Genomic DNA, 22,363 nt, shown 5'->3' with positions numbered 1-22,363 from the left:
GGCCTCAGACAGTCTTATTTCACCTGATTGACAATGGAGCTCCAAAAGTGTAATGTATGGGCCACTGTTTTTGTTGTAGTGCAATACCTGACCAGTAGAAACAGTGTTTTGCAATGGCAGATTTGCTGGCATGGAAGAGGTGAATATGCCACTGGTGTTCCGCAATGTGCTCCTGGGCAGTGTACATTCTTTGCTGTGTTTATTATTTGCTGCACTATCATGAACTCTTATAAGTTCCTGCCTTTTGCAGTCTAGGTTGTCTTTGGCAGATCCTATAAGTGCCGAGATGGAGATGAAGGAGAGAAGGTTGTTTGCTCTCTTTTTTTTTTTTTTTAAGGTGGCTCAATATGTCATAAGGACAATGGTACACTGCATTTGCAGGCTACTAGTTGACCTCATCATCATACCTATTATATAATTGACATGTTTCTGCGACATTAGGCAGAGTACTACATAAATGTAATGTTAAAGTTATATTTATTCCTTGCATAAAAATCTTGAAACTGCTGGTTTTGATCATAGTTGATTTAGATATGTTCAAGGCAGTTGTTTCTAAGAGTCAGTATAGGTGCGGTAATTCATGTATAGGGCAAATAATGTTGCACTGTACTGGAGCACATTTGGAATACCAGTGACGTACTCGCCTCCACCAAGCCAGCAAATCAGTTGCCATAAAACACAGTATGTCTTCTGGTCATTCAATGAAATACAACAAAAACTGTGTCTCATACTTCAAGCTTTTGGAGCTTACATTAGATAATGGATAAATATCTGAGTCTTTTGATGCCTGTTTTGCACAGGTACATTATGTCATCAAAAGTAAGCGGACACCTGGCTGAAAAGACTTAAAAGTTCGTGACACCCTCTATCGGTAATGATGGAATTCAGTATGGTGTTGGCGTACCCTTAGCCTTGATGACAGCTTGCACTCTCGCAGGCATACATTCAATCAGGTGCTGGAAGGTTTCTTGGGGAATGGTAGCCCATTCTTCATGGAGTGCTGCACTGAGGAGAGGTATCGATGTCGGTCAGTGAGGCTTGGCATGAAGTTGGTGTTCCAAAACATCCCAAAGGTGTTCTATAATAGGATTCAGATCAGAACTCTGTGCAGGCCAGTCCATTACAAGGATGTTATTGTTGTGTAACCACTCCACCACAGGCTGTGCATTATGAGCAGGTGCTTGATCGTGTTGAAAGATGCAGTCACCATACCACCACCACCAAATTTTACTGTTGGCACTACACACGCTGTCAGATGAAGTTCACTGGGCAATCACCATGCCCACACCTTGCCATCGGATCGCCATGTTTGTACCATGATTTGTCACTCCACACAACATTTTTCCACCGTTCAATCGTCTAATGGTTATGCTCCTTATACTAAGTGAGGCATCGTTTGGCATTTACTGGCATAATGTGTGGCTTAAGAGCACCCAATCGACCATGAAATCCAAGTTTTCTCACCTCCTGGCTAACTGTCATAGTACTTGCAGTGGATTCTTATGCAGTTTGGAATTCCTGTGTGGTGGTCTGGATAGATATCTGCCTTTATGACCGTCTTCAACTGTCAGCTGTCTCTGCCAACCAACAGATGAGGTCGGCCTGTATGTTTTTGTGCTGTACGTGCTTCTTCACATTTCCACTTCGCTATCACGTTGGAAACAGTGGACCTAGGGCTGTTTAGGAGTGTGTAAATCTCACATACAGACGTATGACACAAGTGACACTCAATCACCTGACCACATTCGACGTCTGTGAGTTCCACGGAGCACTCCATTCTGCTCTCTCACGATGTCTAATGACTACTGAGGCTGCTAAAAAGGAGTAGGTGGCAGCACAATGCACATAATATGAAAAACGTATGTTTTTGGGGGTGTCCAGATACTTTCGATCACAAAGTGTATATCATACATTATTTGTCATTTTATTAATTCCTTTAACTCCATATGGGGAGCATAGGGCTGCAACAAAGGATCACCATCTTGTTCTGACTTCTGCTAGTATTTTCACTTCTTCCCATCCTATTCCTTGCTGTTGAGCTTCTGCTTCAACTGATCGTCTCCATGTCATTTTGGGCTTGCCTTGTGTCCATAGTCCCTGCGGGATCCAATAAAGTGCTTCCTTCGCAATATGTTGATGTGATCACCTAAGTGTATGTCCTAGCCATCTCCAGTTCTTGCTTCTTGTTTGCAGCTCAGTTGGCTTCTGGGTGGTTCTTTCCCAGAGTGTTTCATTAGAAATGACATTTGACCACCGTATCCCCAGGATGTTCCTCAGACATCTGTTGTTGAATGTCTGCAGCTTATGGATTAGCTGCTTTGTCACTTTCCATGTTTCACATCCATAAAGAAGCATAGATTTTACATTACTTTCAAATATCTGCAATTTGATCATCAATGTTATTTCCTTTTATCTCCAGATAGAGCAGAGAGTTGTAAAAGTGCCTTTGGCTTTGTTGATGCTCCTGTTAATGTCCTCTGTTGCACCACCATATGGTGTGATCATGCTTCCAAGGTAGCAAAACTTTTGATTATCTGGATTCCAAGCTTAAGCTCTGCAGTATCGTTATCATTTGCCCACATGTCTTTTGTTTTTTGAGCTTTAACATTCAAACGAGCTTTCTTCACCACAGATTTCAGATCTTCTTGTTTTTCTTTCATGTCATTGAGGCTGTTGCGTAGAAGACATAGGTCATCTGCAAAATCTAGGTCTTCTAGATGTGTTCCATTGCTCCATTTTATTCCTCTCACTTATCCGTTGCTTGCAGCTATTACAAAATTCAGTACTATGTTAAATAGTGTCGCTGAGAGCATGCTGCCTTATTTAACTCCTGTTTTCAGTGCTATTGGATCTAAAAGCAGACCTTGATGTTGAACCTGGCACGTGTAGTTGTCATTCATGCACTTGACGAGAAATTATTTTCTTGGGAACTCCAAAAGTTTGCAGTGAGTTCCATATTTTTGTTCTAATTATACTGTTGAAGGTCTTTCCAAAGTCTACAAACAGCATGTAAAGCGGTGACTGGTATCCATATGAATGTTCAGCTATTATTCTCAATGTGTTTATCTGATCAGTGGATATCAAATGATATATCATACATAAATGTGATGAATGCAAGCAGGTTCACTGTGTGAAACTTCCTGGCAGATTAAGACTATGTGCCGGACTGATACTCAAACTCGGGACATTTGCCTTTCGCCGGTAAGTGCTCTACCAACTGAGCTACCCAAGCACAACTCACGCCCCGTCCTCACAGCTTTACTTCTGCCAGTATCTCATCTCTTACCATCCAAACTTTACAGAAGCTCTCCGGCGAACCTTGCAGAACTAGCAAAACCCACTGTGTAACTTTTAGCTCGAACTATTGTAGCAGCAAGTTACTGACATGGCGACTCACTTGATGTGTCATTAAACAACAGGGAAAGTTGTAAATTTCACAGCGTCCTCTGTCATTACCAATATTTGTCTTCACTCAAAGATAGGACCAAAAGCAATTTCTACAAAGTCTTCAAGAGATTAACAGTAGTACCCGAAAGATGTCTGATTCCTGGTTACACATGTATTCTACATGTTCATGCTGCCAAGGCACTAGATAATGTGGTGGAGTTAAAGATTGAATTAAAGCAGTTTGTGTTTGGCAGCTCATGCTGCAATAGACTCTCTTCACAGAAGCACTTAAATTTGATGTTTTAGGCTACTTTATAATTAGAATTAGCTCTGCAATACATTAGTCTATTGTCATGTTAAGTCACTTTGTTGTTTTACACTTGAATAAAACATACATTCTTGATGTGCTTCCATGTCCCAGAGATCACTCTCTGTGGGATCCAAGGAATGTGACTGATGTAATGCGAAACAGTCTTTATGCAGGATTATGGTTCTCACAATCCTATGTCAAGCTTTATGTCATGATCTGGACAAAAATCGTACAACATATGCAGTGAAATAATCCATCGAGCAAAAATTAACTAAACTTTGAATTATGAATGAAACAGTTGTGAATGTATCCCAAAACTAGAACAAATAAAATGTTTGCGAAAAAAAACAAAATCCCAGCTACTTACTGTCAGTTTGATTGTAGTTATTCCACTTACTCTTTCAGCATTTTGATTTAATTATAAAGTCCACAGAAAAAGTTTATTTTAGTGTCTGCAGAAGACATGACAACACTGCTATTTGACATGGTCAGCAGTACTTCAAGCTTACTGTGACTCCAGTAACAACCATGGAACAGAATCCTGTGAGTGGGACTAGCTCACTGTGTGAATTGAACTACAGGAAGCGGACTGCCCGTGCCCATGGAGACATGCGCACAACTATAATGCAGAACATGATTGGCATGGACAGCTAACATCTGAGCTTACAAAAACTCTCTGCATGAGTGCTAGGCTAGCTCTGTGGCAGTCTGTGTAGCAGCACTGGCCCATTCTGCTTACTGCCACTTGCAAGTAAACACTGACATCAGTGGATCAGCCAATATGATGGAATGCATGCCCCCACCATGTTAGGCTCCTACAATACTTTGCTGTTCATGCCAGTTCATTTGTATCCATCAGGACACCTGCTGGTAGGGATACTAAACTTGTTATAAATAACTTTCATGTTTGTCTCTTCTGCTTTTAGAAGATTTGAGTTTCAAGCATTGCTTCCGGCGAATTCACTTATTCACAGCCGGCCACTGTGGCCAAGTGGTTCTAAGCGCTTCAGTCTGGAACCGCGCGGCCGCTGTGGTCGCAGGTTCGAATCTTGCCTCAGGGATGGATGTGTGTGATGTCCTTAGGTTAGTTAGGTTTAAGTAGCTCTGAGTTTAGGGAACTGATGACCTCAGATGTTAAGTCCCATAGTGCTCAGAGCTATTTGAACTTATTCACACTCGCTTGTCATTATGCAAATGCTCGCAGGGCTGTGGTCTCTGTCATCTGTTTATGTTCACTTGCTCCTCAGACCATGGTAATGATGCTACTCTTAATTGTTTGTGGCTTGAGAGAGACTTTTCTTAGGATATAACTTTTCCATGGCTCAACTTTATTTATATAGTAACAATTACTTTTGGTACTGAAGTGTCATCATCAGTTGCTCAAGCTTGTTGACACCAGACACATGTCTTCATTGCATTATTTGGCATGCTTAGGAGTCTAATCACATAGGTTAACACCCTCACAGGTCAGTGACCGCAAAAATTGGATAAAATTATGAAAAGTTTCCAAAACAGGTTCTTGCAGTTCTTCTTCTGCTTTGTTCCACTCAGTGTGCTATAGGACATTTAGACGAGAAAACAATTTGGATCACTCTGTCCTCATTGTAACAGCTATAAAAGCAATAAATATTTTAATTATCCTGCTGGATGTATTGAAGTTATTTAGATAGCTGATGTAGTAGCCAATGGAGCTCCTGATGGACATAGAATATGGTGTTGCTCTGAACTCCATAACTTTACTGTTGTTGAAACAAGAATTCATGTTTGTAAGTGGAATATTGGACCGATGTGAGGCACAAGCTATAGTCACTGTAATCATTCATGTTGCTGTAGCATCCACATCAACGCCATGGTTGAAATAGAATCCTTTGGACTAGACCGTGCTACATGTAGGTCTTAGAACCAAGACTCATAGCTTTATTGTGTGATGAGGGGTGCACCAACAAATTTAGGACTTTCAACATACTCGTCAGAACATATTTGAAATTAATGTTCTACCTGTGCTGATCCGCTTTCAGTTTTAGGTGACAATGAGAAATGTATAAGAGGGTTTTTCCCAGGTTTTATGCAGTACCAAGTCTTGTTAATATCTCATTCTCAGTATTTTGAGTACATGTTGCTTCATTGTGGTTTCCAATGAAATGACAATTGGCTACATAAATCTGATAAATTATTGTATTAGAAAACTGGAGTTTCCAGGATGAAAATAACAAACAAAACGTACAACAAAATGCACGTAGCAGAAGACAGCCTTCAATCATTTAGTGGATTAAGAAGGAAACCATGAGTATAGTTTCTTCTCGGAAAGGCTTTCTGTTGATATCGGGGAGAGTATACTTTTGTAAGGATCCATGATTACAAAAGGAGTCAAGAAAGCGCAACTCTTTCAGCATAGATTTGCTAACAGTTACTTGACATCAAAACTCCAGAGAGCTATAGTGGGCAGTATACTAGAAGGTGTAATATATGAATGTAAATCATATTGTCTTTTGTAAATAGAACAGTATTAACAAGATATATTGAAATGTTAATTAGATTAACTAATTGGTTAACCTGCCCAGATAGCTGAGTGCTTCTGGGACACAGGGAGCTGCGCCAGCCCTGGATTGAATTGAATTGTGGGTTAGTGACGGGAGCCAGTGTGCCAGACAGCATGGATGCGGTTTTTAAGTGGATTCCCACATTCACCTAAGTAAATACTAGGCACGTTCACCGTATAGTTACACTAGACGCAGGCAGAAGTGGTACAGGGGATTATTCCCCGGAGGAGTGCTTACAGTAGCTTTAAGATATCTTTGTGAGTGGAGTAATGATAGCCTATATGCAGGTATGGTTGGTTCTGCATGAAATAAAGTATCATACCAGTCCCGATCCGGAGTTGGCTGGATTACAATTACCGGACAAGCAGGTGCAGACAGGTAGTTTAACTCCTTAGGTAACTTTGAGATATAAGATACTACTATTTTGAACCTTTACTTTTGTTTCCCCGTTTAATTATCTCAAATTATTTTCCCATGGCTTTCTGTAAACCATGCAAAAAAATGCTGAGATGGTTTTTCCTGCCTTAAATTTGTCCATACCAAAAGTGTGCTCCATCTATAATAACCATAATGTAAACAAACTATTAATTCTTGTCTGTTTCCCGTGTATGGGTGGCAAAGATACATCTGATATGGTCTTGAATCTTGGCATATTTTATTGACATGAAAGGGAGAGCCTCTTCCAATTACTCACTCATTAGCCCAAAGATTGCGACCACCTGTGAAATAGTGTGTTGACCCACCTTTGGAATGCAATATAGCAATGATCATTAGTGGCAAGGATTCGACAAGTCCTTGGTAGGTTTCTGGAGGTATGTCGCAGTGTATGTCTATGCGCCAGTAAATTATAGAAATTGGGGGCTGGTGATTTGTGAGTGCAGAGCTGGCACACTATAGCATCCCATGTGTTTTCCATCAGATAAGGATCAGGTGAATATGGTGGCAAAGACATGAATGTGAGTTCACTATAATGTCCCTCAAACCACTGTAACATAGTTCTAGCCTTGTGACAAGGACTGTTATTCTGTTGAAATATGCCACTGCTGTCAGAAAAGGCATCAGCTCATGAAGCGACACAGGTGGTGCCCACTAATGTTCACGATGTCCACAGCTGTCGTGGTGCCTTTGATTATTACCACAGGTCTCTCATAGCATATTACTCCCCCATTGTCCTGCATCCATGGCATGGAGTACGTTGCAAGCAGCTCTTTGCTTGTATGATGGCGTATATAAACACAACCACTAACCCGTTGTAAAAAGAAACGTGATTCATTCAATCAGGTGGCATGTTTATAAGATCCACAGTTCCGTCTTGATCCCAAGCCCACTGCAAGTGTGACTGGTGGTGTCATTGGGTCAACATGGGAACATGGAGTGGTCATTTGCTGTAGAGCCTCGTGTTCAACAATGTATGAGGAAAGACGTGCTCTGAAACACTGGTGCATACACTAGCAGTGTGCTGTGTCTTCAGATCAGTCACATATCTCCCTCCGTCCCCCCTTCCCAGTCCCCCTCCCCCCCTCTCCCGGATGTGCATATGTGACCCATGTCGTAATAAACAGTGACATACTGTTGACTCTGATAGTGTATAATGTGTTACACTGGTCCACTAGACCCAAGGAGGATGCAGATCTGTCCTGCAATGCCATTTGGATGAGGTGTTGATCTTCTTGGGGGGTGGCCTGGATGGTGCGACCTGACCCATCTCATCATGTTCTATGGCCTTCCGTGAACCATTCTGCACACACCCGTTGCTCTGTCGAAAAACTTCGTCCCACATGAGCAGCAATTTCCTGGATGGATTCATCACATTATCTCGTGCCAATGATGTGTCCTCTTTCAGACTCACTGATCCAATGGTACAGTTTGTGCCTATGTTGAGGCATCCAGCTTGTCTGCTCAAGTCACACTGATCCATTACGTTCAGTTTATAGCAACAATGAGAGCCACAGGCACATTTTAGTGGTAGGTGGTGTTGCACCACAATATCGATGTTGACCTCCATATGTTAATCATTTCTGCAGAACATACTGATGTTCATGTCCTGTAAATATGAACATCCTGTCCTTAGTCGTTCAAGGTGTTCTGTTTTTTTCTGAACATGAGTGTATAGATTATGAGCTTACTGTTGAACATAGAAGGAAAAGGTCCAATGAATCAAATACACGGTGAATAGTAATACCTTTGCAGTGTCATACATTGATAGGAAGTAAAAAATTAAAATATAAGGAGTAAAATTACAAACTTATTCTAAAATTTTTAACAAACTTGTAGATCTGTTTCTCCTGTTAAGTACATCTCATATTTTTATTCTTGTCTGTTATGATGTTTACTTTAATCTATAGCCACTTATCAGATTATTTTTATTTTCACAGATTTTCATAAAGCAGTTAGTCAACGGAGTCAGCTAGAGGGCCAGTTGAATGAAAATACAGCTGTGAAAACAGTAAGAAGCCTATATGTTATAGTGAAGTATTTGTATTGTTACTTGATTTTGTTTTTACTCTTTTTGTTTTTGTTTTTTTTTTTTTAAAGAAAAAGCCTGTTTTAGTAACCGCTAGTTGAGTTAATTCCATGGTGGGTCGTAGAATTTTTACTGATATTTACCCTCTTACATTGCTTTGTGTTTGTGATAACAAAAGGGCTCAGCAGAGTTAGTACTCCTGATTCCCCCTTTCCACCCTCCTATTATGGACTAACAAAGAGCACATCAGGACCCATTAATCACAAATTTTGATGAGTTGTAGGTATGTTGTAGAGGGACCTGTCCTGGGTACCTGGCTAGCTGTTTTTTGCACGATGGTCACTAGTTTTTAAGAAAATCAATGTGAAGTTTTGTGTGTCCCTCCTACAAATGTAATATTACTTGTGTTGCAATCAAGCGAGTGTAGCATGGCGGCTAAGATTCAGGGCTCTATGCTGTTTCACTGTAGGGAATATCATTAAATAGTATGTCATGCAAAATCATTCAAAAATTATCCCATCCAATAGTACTCTACTTTTGCCAAATCTGTGTGTTTTCATGAAAAAGAAATTCAAATGCTCCCAACTTGTTAAGACTAATGGAGAAATTGCTTTTAGGGAAGATTCCATAAAAATACATTTTTTTAATTCTGCATTAATGTATGCACACCTTTCAGGGGAATGGTCAAATACATGTGGCTCACATTGAAGTTGATCGAAGAAAGAACAATCTTTTTGATTTTAAACAAAGTGCTTTTCTGGTGTATTGGTTCTGAAAATCCATGGGCCTGCAAGGCAGCAGCTTTCATTAAACATGCATAGTGCTCTGTGAACTGTTTCTGTTGTTTCTAAGACAAATACTGTGCCATCCAGAATTCTGTTCTCACGCAGCAACTGATAAAAGTAAGGTGATTCTGTAATCAGTTCTGTAACAAAGTGAATACACATTTGAAGCAAATTTACTGTAATGATTGATTTATTAATGAAATTACTATGGCAAAAATGACAATTTTTGAATAATTTTGCGTGTTATATACTGTTTGATAATATTCTATACGATGAAATTGAAAAAGAAAGAAGAGGGCATGGATTGGATTTGAACTCGTACCACCAGCATGATAGCCATGTGCAGTGTGATACGCTTGCTAAGTTACTAAGGTTACAGGTATAGATGGTGCGCATTAAACTTAAACTTGATTTTCTTGGAAACTTGGGGCTGCTACCTAGGTTCTCAGGGCAGGTCCCTCTGCAGTATACCTAAGACTTATCAAAATCCTTAATTAACAGGTCTGATAGTCTCCTTTTAAGTGGATTAGTTCTCAAGCTGAAGATAGGTGGTGCACCATCTCCATTAGACCCGGTGAATCACAATAATGTTCAGACAAGCTTTTAAGTTAGCTCTTGTTTTGCTTAATTAACTGATCAAAAACAAACATGGATGAAATTTGCTCCTTTTCTTGTGTGTGAATTTCATTTAAAAATGTGTGCTGCTGATGATTTGTACAAAAATGTGTCAAAACATGCTGGCAGCATGTTTGTTCTTTTCTATAGTTTCATATTAGCATACATTTTAAAGCAGATTATGTGAAGGCTATCATATCAGATCAGACTTGATATTTATACTGCAACATGTACTTCATCTGCCATGGTGTAGCAGTTAGTCACTGACTAGCAATGTGCAGGTCATCAGTTTGATTTCCGCTTTCTGCAGTTATTTTTGATTTGATGTTTCTGATTTCTTTAGAGGAAATATTGTAATTTGTTAGAACATCCTGTGTATTTGTAAATAAGAGCACTTTCTGCTGTGGCAAGTTATTCAACTCTGTGTGTACTTCATGTGCACTCAGTAAGCAAACTTTCAGTTGAAGTTTTAGTTGTGGTTGGTGACCCTGCTGGTATAATGGTATTATAGCCAAAATTCTATATGAAAACCAACTTGTATCTCTTGCACATAATGAAGGACATAGCAGAGGATGTCATCAGGCACTTTTTTTGAAAAATGCCGAGATGGCTGAGGACATAAAGTGGTGCCAGCACATCAGTACTATGCACCAGAGAAGACTACGCTGAAAGACATGTGACAGACTTTCATATGTCATACTGATGGCAGTCATGGAAGACCATCTGGACCTAATACTGCTAATGCGATAAATACTCATAGGAGTGATAAGAGGGTTTTAATGTATGTTAATATAACCTAGCCACGAGGTAGTATCACCAATTCAAGAAGTGATTTGTCAGTCATTGCCACCAAGCTGTATAAGGCAGACCAATGTGGAGGAATGGAGTGGGGAATTTGAATTAGTCATTTACCTAGAATTTAACCGTAACATTATGGTTTTATGGGACATATTGCAGGCATCCCAAGCAGTCATATATTGCAGGGAATTGGAGTTCCAGATTGATGAAGATACTCCAACAAGTTTACACAAGAACTATTGCTCCAGTTGATTGTCTGCTATTGAGAGCACACTTATCCCATCATCAGTGAGACTAATTCTAGGCATTAGTGCAGCTGCTCAGTTAAACTGTGAAGCTCAAGTTGGATACAAAGTACAAACATTGCAAAAAAAAAAAAAAATAATAATAACAATAATAATAGATATACCAAGGATGATGGAAAATGTCACAAGTGCACAAACCCATAAACAGAACTCTGTGTCAGCTACAACTCACTACTAAGGATTTTTGTTTTGTCTCTGTGTGGATTCACAGCCTCTAAACATTGTACAAATGAAAACAGCCTACAAAGGACCGTGTTTACATTTATAAAGACATTCCTGAGGGCATGTGTGCAACAACAGCCAAACCAGTCCAGTAATGTCAGCTCATTGCTGTTGATGGAGAACTGTGCTACACTAAAATTACTGACTACAAACTGATGGTGTTTTCTATCCAGCGTCAATAGCCTGTGGCTTGACCAAAGAACAATGTCGCTGTCTATTGACCTGCCGCATCGACTTTGTTTGCGTTCAGGCCTGGAATGTAGATGATGCTGACAAGATGGCAGGGTGTGAAACATCATCAATACTGGCAGTCATTCCCTTTCCATTAGCGTTTGTATAGTATGTCTCCAACAGAATTAAATGAGGAAGATGCTGTGAGATGATGGTATTCAGCTATCAGAAATTCATTGCTTATTACATATGGTCTCTGTGAAAAAGAAAGATGATGTAAGGTGGGCAAACTCTCAGAACTTAGATATCTACCTGAATGGTGGTGGTGGTGGTGGTGGTGGTGGTGGTGGTGGTGGTGGTGGCGGTGGTGATTGTTTTCTTGAAGACATTTGAAGAACATCTAAGCTGTTTGGCAGCGGTGCTAAAGTGTGTCCATGATACAGATCTCCTGGATACAAGAAATGGATTGCCCAAGAATTAAGTCTTGGGACACCTAGTTAATTGAAATGGAGTCTGGCCTGAACCAGAAAAACTAAGAGCCACAACAGTTCTTTCCAAATCGTAGGTACTTTAGTGATGGGATAGGCTTCCTTCAGCTGTGCTCCTGCTACAGGCACTTCATAAAGAATTTCAGTTCCAAAGTACAGATGCTGCAAGAGCTGCAAAGACACACCAAAAGTTCTTGGAGTGATAGCAAGAAAGGTTTTTCTGTATCCTAGAGGACACACTAACATCTTCACAGGTCCTTGCACTTTTTTGATAAGAATCCGAGATGGAGTTTTGACATTAATGCTAGGAGTCGGTGCAGTTTTAATGTAAATTCAGGAAGACACTGAAAGGGTGATTTGTTATGCCTCCTGAGTACCTTCCACTCTGTAATTGAGAAAATGTGCCATGCAGTTGTTTGAGTAGTAAGTTTGTTCCAATCCTGTTTATACAACAGACCATTCATTGTTGGAACCCACAGTCATTTTTAATGCTGGCTGATGGGAGAATCCATAAGGACGATTGACATGATGGGTATGAAGCTTATGGAATACATCACCACGGTGGTATATATATATATATAAATGGATGCAAACACGAGGATGCAGGCTTCCTTTTGTGGAATCTGTTGGAAGAAATTATAGTATTGGTAACATTCCAGACTAACAAACATGGTGGCTGAACAGAGGGAACATCAACATTACGGAAGAGACATAGAGGCCATCAAGAAGAAAGCTTTCAAAGGAGAATTCAGACTAATAGATGGGACAATGTATAAATGGATTTATGATCCAATGGGATGGAAATCGTTGCTCTCAATCTCAACTTAGTTAAAGCCAGCCATACTAAAGGATTTTCATGATGCTCGGATATCAGTCATGCGGATGTTTTGAAGACAATTGATATAATCAGAAGTAAGTACCACAGGCCAAGTCTCTACTTACCTGACATCATGTTAGCCATTGTAAGGGATACCAGAATTGAAGCATGTGCCTCAGTTACCCCATGGTACCTGGTACCAATGCACCCTGCAATTACTTCATTTCTCGAGTTTGGAATTGACCTCTTTGGGTGGTCTCTCAAGTCAGTAGATAGGGATAAATGGATAATTGGGTGCGCACACTCTCTTACATGGTTACCTGGCACCAAAGCTATACTGACTAACTCTGGAAATCATCAGCATTCTTGTAGAAGACATAAATTTGAAGCAAAGAACATAATATGTAATGATGTCAAAGTGTTCATCATTAGTCGTACCAGAAGTAATTTCATGATGCATCATCATCTGCAGGATAAATTCCTACCACTCCCAGAGAAATGGCCTTATGAAGGTTTTAATAAGACATTGGCAAATACTGTCGATATATGTTGTCAAACAGAGAAGCTGGGATATGAGTATGTTAGTTGTCACATTCCACCCCAGGTGGCCCACAGCTCTTTCATGAGTATGTGTGTGGTGTGCAAGGGTCCCCAAGCTGTTGCAGCCTTTCTTCTTTTCCGGGCTGCTTTACCTTCCTCCTCCACCTTCTCTGTCCTTATTCCTTTCTCTTTCCCCTTCCTTTCCCTATCTTGGTGTTCTTCATGTCAGCCTGGCTATCCTCCTGCCTTTGCTTCGTCTTGTGGTTTTGGTTGGTTTGCTTTTCCTCCTCCTTTTTGGTTTTTCTTTCTTTGTTCACCCTCAGGAGATTGACCTTCATCACTAAATCTGGCTTGGTAGTGTGAGCCAGATGAGGAAGAACTCCATCCCTAGAATCCTCTCTCCTCCTCCCCCCCCCCCCTCCTCCTCCTCCTCCTCCTCCTCCTCCTCCTCCTCCTCTCAATCTCCCTTTTCCCCCTCCCCCTCACTCCTTACCACAGTCCTTTTGCCTCACCAGCTCGGTAGCCAGTCTCTGTGGTGGTGCTGTTATGTGCCCATCTGGCTGAACCCCCTGACACCTCAGGATCACACTGTTGGTACTTGCGCTGTGAACACCTTGTGCAATCCTAGGAATGGTTGCCCATCTTTTCGGGAGAATCAGAACTCCCGGCAACGACTGTCCTGCCAGAGTGCCATTGCTGTGGGTGGGTGGTGCTCACGAGGTGAGACCCTGTTCGGATTGGATGGTACCGGGGTGGATATTTGGCACATGAAACGTGTTAAACACTCTGGCTGCTCTTCAGTGGCTGCATCTCTTCCTAGAAATAGTTCTGTCTGAGTTCCTGTTTCTGACTTCCTGTCCTTACCCTCCTTGGCCTCGCCGTGGGAGAAGGTCAGGCCCGCCAGCTTGAGGTGAAACCCTTTCCATGATTTCTGGCCCATACCAGAACTGACAGGGAGACTTTTGCCACCTCAAAAGCCCTTTCCTTTGTGGAATATATGGAGGATAAGTTTGGTGAAGTTGAGCCATTAAGCAAGATGAGATCTGGCTCTCTCCTTATGAAGACGTCAGCCAGCCAGCTTCCCTCTGTGCCTGTGGCCATTTAGTAGACATCCCCATGACTATCGCTCCTCACAAGTCACTAAATATGATACAGGGTGTAATTTTCCATAGGGACCTTCTCCTCCAGTCCGATGATGAACTTAGGGCTAACCTAGAACAGTGTGGCATTCATTCCCGTCCACTGCATCCAGAGAGGCCCTAAGGACCATCATGTAGATACTGGTGCTTTCATCCTGGCATGTAGGAGGGGGGGGGGGGGGATGTGCCCTGCCTAAGGAGGTCAAGGTAATAGTCTATAGATGTGAGGTGAAACCATACATTCCAGCTCCCATGTGTTGCTTCTATTGCCTCAAGTTCATCCACATGTCCTCGCGATGCAGTGCCACTCCCATCTGTGGTGACTGTGGCTGCCCCCTCCCTCCCTGCTCCTCTGTGAGCAACAGCTTTTCTGCTATTGATGTCATGATCTCCTCACCTGCCCTTGCAGCTTCCCTACACTGGTCACCCCATGATGATCTTTGTGATAGTGACCTATTCCCGGTGATTGTGTTGTTCCCCTGCCACCGACGGGCCTATGCATTGGGTATTTCATATAGCCACTTGGCCCTTTATATACATCTGTTGTGCACTTTGACATCTCTTTCTCGGATTGCATTGATGTGGTCATGCATGATGTCTCTGTTGCTCTTCTTCATGCTCTGCACTGCTATCCCCCTATCCACATGTCCCCATTACCATTGACTGGTACTGTGGTGGACCAATGACTTAGCAATCGCTATCCAGGAACACTAACAGGAATTGCAAAAATTTAAACAACACCCTTCAGAGCTCAAACTTTTCACTTTTAAGCATCTCTGTGCTAAGGCTCGTTACCTTATTAAGCAGAGTAAAAAGGAATCCTGGGAGTGCTGTTTCCTCCTGGGGGACGTATGCCTCTTCACCTCAGGTTTGGTCCTAGCTCCATAGCCTTCTGGGCCACCAGTGACAGTCAGCTGTCCAGAGTTGTATCCTCCAAGGTGCTCTGTGTACTGATCCATTGATCCTTTCAGAACACCTCACAACACATTTTGTGACAGCATTGGCTTCCTCTTCCTATCCTGCTACGTTTCTCTGGCAGAAATGCCAAATTGTACAGACCTCTCTCCATTTCGAACCTCTCCAAGCTGAACCCTATAACAAAACCTTCACTAAGTGGGAATTATTGCAGGCTCTTACCTCTTCACATGGCATGGGCCCAGGCCTTGATTCTGTCCACAACCAGATGATCCAACATTTGGTTGTTACCTAGAGGCAACATCTACTCAGAATCTACAACCACATTTGGCTCACAAGTGCCTTTCCCTCACAGTGGTGAGACAGCATAGTTATACCTGTCCTTAAGCCTGGGAAGAACCCAATGTCTCTTGACAGCTACAGCTAGCCTGATGAACGTACTGTTTAAACTGCTTGAGGGTATTGTTAGCTGCTGATTATGTTGGTTACTCGAATTTTGGGGCCTTTTCTCCCTGTATCAGTGTGGCTTCTGGGAAGGACGATCTCCAACAGACCATTTACTCAGGTTGGAAACAGCAATCCAACTGACATTTACTAACCGCTAGCACCTTTCTTGGTCTTCTTTGACCTACTTAAGGCATACGAAATGGCTTGGTGTCGTCATATTTTAGTTAACCTTCCCTGACCTGGGCTTTCGAGGCCCCCCCTTCTGATTTTTATGTGAGAGTTTTTATCGCACCAGCTCTTCCGGGTTCGACCCGGCCCTTCACTCAGATTCAGGAGAACAGTGTCCACAGGGTTCTGTGTTAAGTGTCACACTCTTGCTCATAGCCATGACTGGACTTGTAGCCTCTGTTGGGTCTCTGGTTACGCCGGTGTTGTATGTCGATGATTTTTGCACCTGGTGCAGCCCCTAGTTGGTAATATCTGCCGAGTGCCAGCTCCAAGGTGCCATCCGATGGGCCTCTGCATGGGCCTTCTCCCATAGCTTCCAGTTTTCACTCTCCAAAACACAGGTTATGCATTTTTGTTGTGGAACCACAGTACATCGCGATCCAGAACTTCACTTGGGTGACAACCTCCTAGATGTTGTACTACAGTTCCATTTCTTGGGTGTTATTTTTTATAGAAAGCTGACTTGGCTGTCCCATGTTTGCCATCTGAAGACTACATACATGCGGAAGCTTAATGCTCTCTGCCTCCTGGCCCACACATCTTGGGGTGCAGACCATGCTACTCTTCTCCATCTTTACCTTACTCTGGTCTTGTTCAGACTAGATTATGGTTGTCAGGTTTATGGCTCAGACGTTACTTCCACTCTGAAAATACTTGACCCTGTTCACCACTGTGGGGTGTGTCTGGCTATTGGTGCCGTTCGCGCCAGTCCCGTTGACAGTCTCCTCGCAGAAGTGGGGTTTTCACCTCAACAAATACAGTGGAGCCAACTCCTGGATTCTTACGCAATTGCCATTTGCCGATTCCATGACCATCCTGTGTAACCAACCCTCTTTGTAAACGAGGGATGTCTCCCTCCTGATAACTGCCTACGGGTGGGGTTGCCGGTTGGAATGCATCTAACTTTCCTCCATCTCCACTCACTAGAATGCCCCCTGTGTATTCCCTCCCACATCCTCCCTTGGATGGTGCCTAGACCACGGATTAGGACCAACCTATTCGAGGATCTAAGGTCTCTGTTGCCCCAACAGTCAGTCATTCAGCCATCATTTATTGCTGGGATCATGTTGTGATCACCCTTTGGTCTCTGCTATCCATGACATTCTCTCTGCCCTTGGCCGTGCTGCCTGTTCAGTTGTCTTTCTCTGGGTCCCAAGCCATGTGGGCATCCCAGGGAATGAACTGGCCAACCATTTGGCTAGAGAGGCCGCTACTTAACCCCATTCCCTTTTTGGCGAAAAGTGTCATGGCATCTAGTGCACTGCTATTCTCAGTAATAAAATCTGCACAATCAAGAAGGTTACTGTGGTTTGGCACTCTTCCTTCTGCTTCTCTCAGAAGGAGTCCACTGTCTTATGCTGTCTACTCATTTGTTGTACCAGGCTCACCCATTGTTTCCTCTTATGTAATGAACCACCACCACAGTGTGGTTGTGGAGCCAGACTGATGGTATCCCATATAGTGTTGGAATGTCCCCTTCTTGTGGCCTTTTATTCTAAGTATAGTCTTCCAGATCCATAATTTTAAATATTGGCAGACAGTTCATGGATGGTTGAACTGGTCCTCAGTTTCCTCCGTGAAAATGGTTTTTATTTCCAAATGTAAGGTTTTGCTTTACTCCTTGAGCAGGGGCAGGGTGGTTGTGATTGGGTCCTCTCTTCATGTTTTCTTGTTCTGGAACCCCATGACCTTTCCCCTGTGGAAAGACCACTCTTTTACCCCTCTGTCTTTACCAGTTTTTAGATTTGATCCACCCCTTTTATGCCTTCTACTGTGTGTGTTTTAATGTCTGTGTTTTATAATTTAACTCCTCTGAATGGATCTGTCCAGTTTTAGTGGACCCTCTCTCTTTTGCAAGTAACTTTGGAGTCATGGTACTGATGACCTTGCCGTTTGGTCCTATAATGCCCCAAAATTAGTCAATTAATCAATTAATCTGTTGTCACATTCACATATAATACAGCAATGCGAGACACTGAAAGTTTCATACTCGTATACCTGATTATAGTTGAGAGTCTGGGCAATAATATACCTTTCTTTACATTTCAACTTCACACAGTTCAATCAATACCAGAACTGGAGTAGTTAGTAAAACAAGAGTGCCACATACGGACCTGGTTCACACAGTGAACGATTTCTATCCGACAGCAATCTGTGAGCGACAATCCAGGTGACCTTGTATGGATTTTTTAATCTGTGTGGAAGGTTGGGCTACTGGGAAAATGTTAACTAAAGCACTACTTTGGTCCGTACTGAATCCTGTGTTCCAATGTCATCTACTTAGTCGTAGATGGTGATCCTACATTAAAGAGATATCATCATCCTGGCTTTGCATGAATCTCTGTTGTAGTCCTGTTGCTTCACATACATGCCTGACAGTCATGTTGTCTAGAGATAAGTAGTTACTTGAGGCATCCACAAGTGCTGTCACCCGAAATATGACAGACTAGATGCAGATCCAGGAACTCGGTCTATTCCAAAACAGCAGGTAGCTGTATTGCCAGGAGGGGGGAGTACCTGCTGTTTTTGCTGTTTTGCCGGGGAGCGGGGTGAGGGGGGAGATAATGCACAGACCGTGCATCATTCATCATGGCATAGCTGTTGTTATTACTGGGTGGGAATGTGTAGATCAGTAGTTTGATTCTTGTTCCTGTAGATCAGTAGTTTGATTCTTGTTCCTTGCAAATTATTATGATTTGATATTGCTGGAATTTTCTGGGCCATATTATTTATGAAAAGTTGTAGCATACTAGAATATCTGGCTTAGTTCATATCAACTAAGGGAGGCTAAGGAAAAAATCCTACCTTCATAGTCCGACATTATCAAATTTAACATAATGTTTGAAATTTAGAACAGAGTTAGAAACCTATTTCTTTTTTTTTTTTCTTTTTTTTATTTTGTCCAAAAAATTACTGGCTCGAGATACATGCCTTGAGCATCATTTCAAACATGCAATTCTTTGAAATAACTTTAAAGTGCTGTATCTCTGAAATGGTTCCAGATATTGTGTTTTGGTTTTTTATTTGAAGGATAGTAACTTTATGATTACAAACATGGAAATGTGTGTCAAAGTTCTCTTGCTGTAGGGCCATTCCTAGCCAAGTGGTCTAATTTAAAAAAAAAAAAAAAAAAACCCATGTGACTGCACAGACTTTGCTGAAATTTTGTGTTGCCATTCACACATGTTCCCAGTGAACACTGATAAAGTTTCATATTCATTAATTCAATGCTTGCGAAGATATGAATATGTACTCTATTATTTGACCCCATAGCTCAGTCTGCCTGGCTTTGGCAGCCAGAGACAGTGGTCACGTGTTCTTGTGTGTGTGTGTGTGTGTGTGTGTGTGTGTGTGTGTGTGTGTTTCAGAAGACGACCTTTTGGCCAAAAGCTTATGAATTTAGTAGTCTTTTTGTTATGCCTGTGTGCAGCTCAACATCTCTGCTATAAGATGAGTAGCAATCTATCCTTTTCATAATATTGTAATTTTTACGTTGTATTTTCCATTCTGATATTTGGTTTTGCAATCCGAGCATCTAAGGCCCTAAAAATGACAACAAGGTGGAGGTGCATTGAAAATTGGCCCATATTCTGCTGGTACATAAATCTGATATCTTTTATAATGTTCTACGTTTGTTTAGTACTATCTGTGGAAGACAATATCAAAAGACCTGATTATTGGAAAATAAGCTTGAGTCAGAAAAACAGCACATAAATAGTCTTTCTTGTTTGTTTTTTTAGATATGTCTATAGCTTTCAACTCTACAAAATCATTTTTATAAAAAATGAAATGAAATAAGTAGTTCAATAGAAAGAATATTTTTTCCCTTTTTTTGTGGCTTCAATAATTTGAGTTAATCATCTTTGAAAAGTGTAATTTTTTGGGTTCTGTCGTGCCAACATTTCTTCCCAAACAATCCCATCAGTGACATCATCTGGCTGGCAGTACAATTTTGTTCCTGATTTTCTTCAGGAAATTAGTGAAATCCGTAAAAAAATTCAAGTAGCTTGAAGTAAACATAAGCTTATGATCCTAAAAGAGACCTCTTCTAACTTTGGACTCTGACAGTTAAAGAAGTGTATCATCAGCTTGGGATCCTGAGTAAAGAAACCCTTATCAGGTTTGGGGACCTGTGGTGAAGAAACTCACAGGTAGCTGCTGTTGCACAGCTAGAGATACTGGTGTTCCCACTTTAAAATGAATCAGCAATGGTTAAGTCACCACAGACACCATACCAACACATTTATACAATTTTTCATGTTTACACTAATGTTCCACATAAGAGCAAACTATGCTAGCACTCACTGTGGTATACTTTAAACCAGAATTAAACTAGGATACCAATAGCTTTACATGATAAAAAGACATACTAATCATTTTTTATAACATGAATCCATTCCAAAGGAAAGTTAGGAAGACTGCTGTGAACTTCACCAAAATTTACAGTGTGATAGTGGTGTAAAACCTACAGGCCATTGTGCAGTAATTTTACTACCCATAATCTTCATGGCTTTGGTAATGCATAGTTAGACTGTGAAGTTTATAACAAGTTGAATTCTGTAGTTATAACAGAAAAACAGACTGAAATATGTCACCATTTTTGAAGTTTTTTCTAGTTATTCGCACTTTATATCACTTCCTAGTCAACAAGACTTTTGATATTGCCTTCCCAAGAGAGTATTTAACAATTGTAAAGCATAATAAAAGACATCAGATTTAATTTGAGTAATTGTTGCCCATGTTACTTCAGTTGCTGTTGCCATCTCAATACCTGGATGGTAACCACAGCACACGCTCGACAACACATGGTACGCTTGCAGTTTATGGTGTCAGTTGATGGAAAATACACATGAATGTGTCTGCCTTTTCGCTACAGGATCCAGCACTTCACTAAATAACATCTATGAGGGACATTTTGTTGCTTGACATAAGCCAACAAGAGCATATTTTAATCGAAAAGTGTACAGTTCGTGATTTAACAAAGACGTGACATTCATCACTAATGGTGGTCCTTTTTTCAATTTGCCTCAGGGGGCTTGCCACTCTTTGGTCGGTTTGGCTTGGCTACCAGAGGGCCCCAGCCTTTGCGGCATTTTTTCCCTTCCGTGCTGCATGTCTATCCTCTTGCTGTTCTTTATCCCCTCCATTGGGGAACATGTATGTTATTGTGAATGTTCTGCATTGTCTGTCGCTTACATAAGAACAGTCTCACTTTTTTTTTTTTTTTTTTCCTCTCGTTCCTCTGCTCCAGTGTTTGAGGTTCATCTTTTTCTTCCTCCCTGTGCACTCCTGAAGACCAGCCCACACGTCTGATGCGTAATTCCCAGCCCCGGGTCAACCGGCAGGGTTTGCCTGTACCCATGGTACAGGCCAGTCCCAGAGAAGGCTGATTGCCTGTGTTGCAACCTTCCTAAAATGCTGATTGGTCCCTCTGTCAGGTGTTTGGAAGGTGTGACCTAAGATGTGAACAAACATAATGAGGCTAATGATTCAAAGGCCCTTCCCGCTGCACCACGGTTCCTCCTGGTCTCGCGTACGGAAGACGGTCAGTCCTTCACCGTTGTCAATCCATTTATTATTCAGAAAGGTGTTGACGCAGTTGCTGGCCCTGTGAAATCCTGCTCTTGTTTACGGAATGGCACTTCAATTTTGGATACTACTTCTGATTCTCAAGAACAACTGCTTGCTGCCTTGCTTCTCCATGGCTACCCTGTTCGTGTCAAGGCCCGTAGAACTTTGAATTCTTCCTGTGGTGTGATTTACAACAGGCTGCTTGGCGGTCTAACCAAGGCCGAAATCCAATCTTACCTCTTTGATCAGGGTGTCATTGCCATCCATCGTGGAATGAAAAAGGTAGATTCCTCTGTAGTACCCATCTGCACACTTTTCCTCACCTTTGATAGAGTGGTGTTGTCATCCAATATCGAAGCAGGCTATGAAATCATCACAATCTGGCTGTACATTCCGAACTCGATGTGCTGCCACCAGTGTCGTCGTTTCAACCGCACTAGAACGTCTTATCAACACCCAGCCAAATTTGTAACCTGCAGTAGGGACGCACACAAGGATGATTGTCCACCTCCTCCTCCCCCCGGTATCAACTGTAATAGCGGCCATGCCGCCTCTGGGGATTGTCCCGTGTATCTTAATGAGCGGATTGTGAAAGAGATCTGGATGATGGAAAAAATGCCT

The 22,363-nt window shown here is 41.7% G+C and overlaps 1 protein-coding gene across 1 annotated transcript in view; it reads left to right on the top strand.

Moving 5' to 3' along the window:
- LOC126484332 (prefoldin subunit 6) overlaps positions 1-22,363 on the top strand; it is a 54,286-nt gene that overhangs the window by 3,819 nt on the left and 28,104 nt on the right. Inside the window, exon 2 of the mRNA XM_050107784.1 lies at positions 8,613-8,683. Within this exon, the coding sequence (XP_049963741.1) occupies positions 8,613-8,683 (71 nt within the window). The remainder of the gene's footprint in view (positions 1-8,612; positions 8,684-22,363) is intronic.

Source organism: Schistocerca serialis, chromosome 1 (genome assembly GCF_023864345.2).
Source record: "Schistocerca serialis cubense isolate TAMUIC-IGC-003099 chromosome 1, iqSchSeri2.2, whole genome shotgun sequence".
NCBI classification, from domain to species: domain Eukaryota; kingdom Metazoa; phylum Arthropoda; class Insecta; order Orthoptera; family Acrididae; genus Schistocerca; species Schistocerca serialis.
This window is presented reverse-complemented; position numbering and strand designations above follow the sequence as displayed.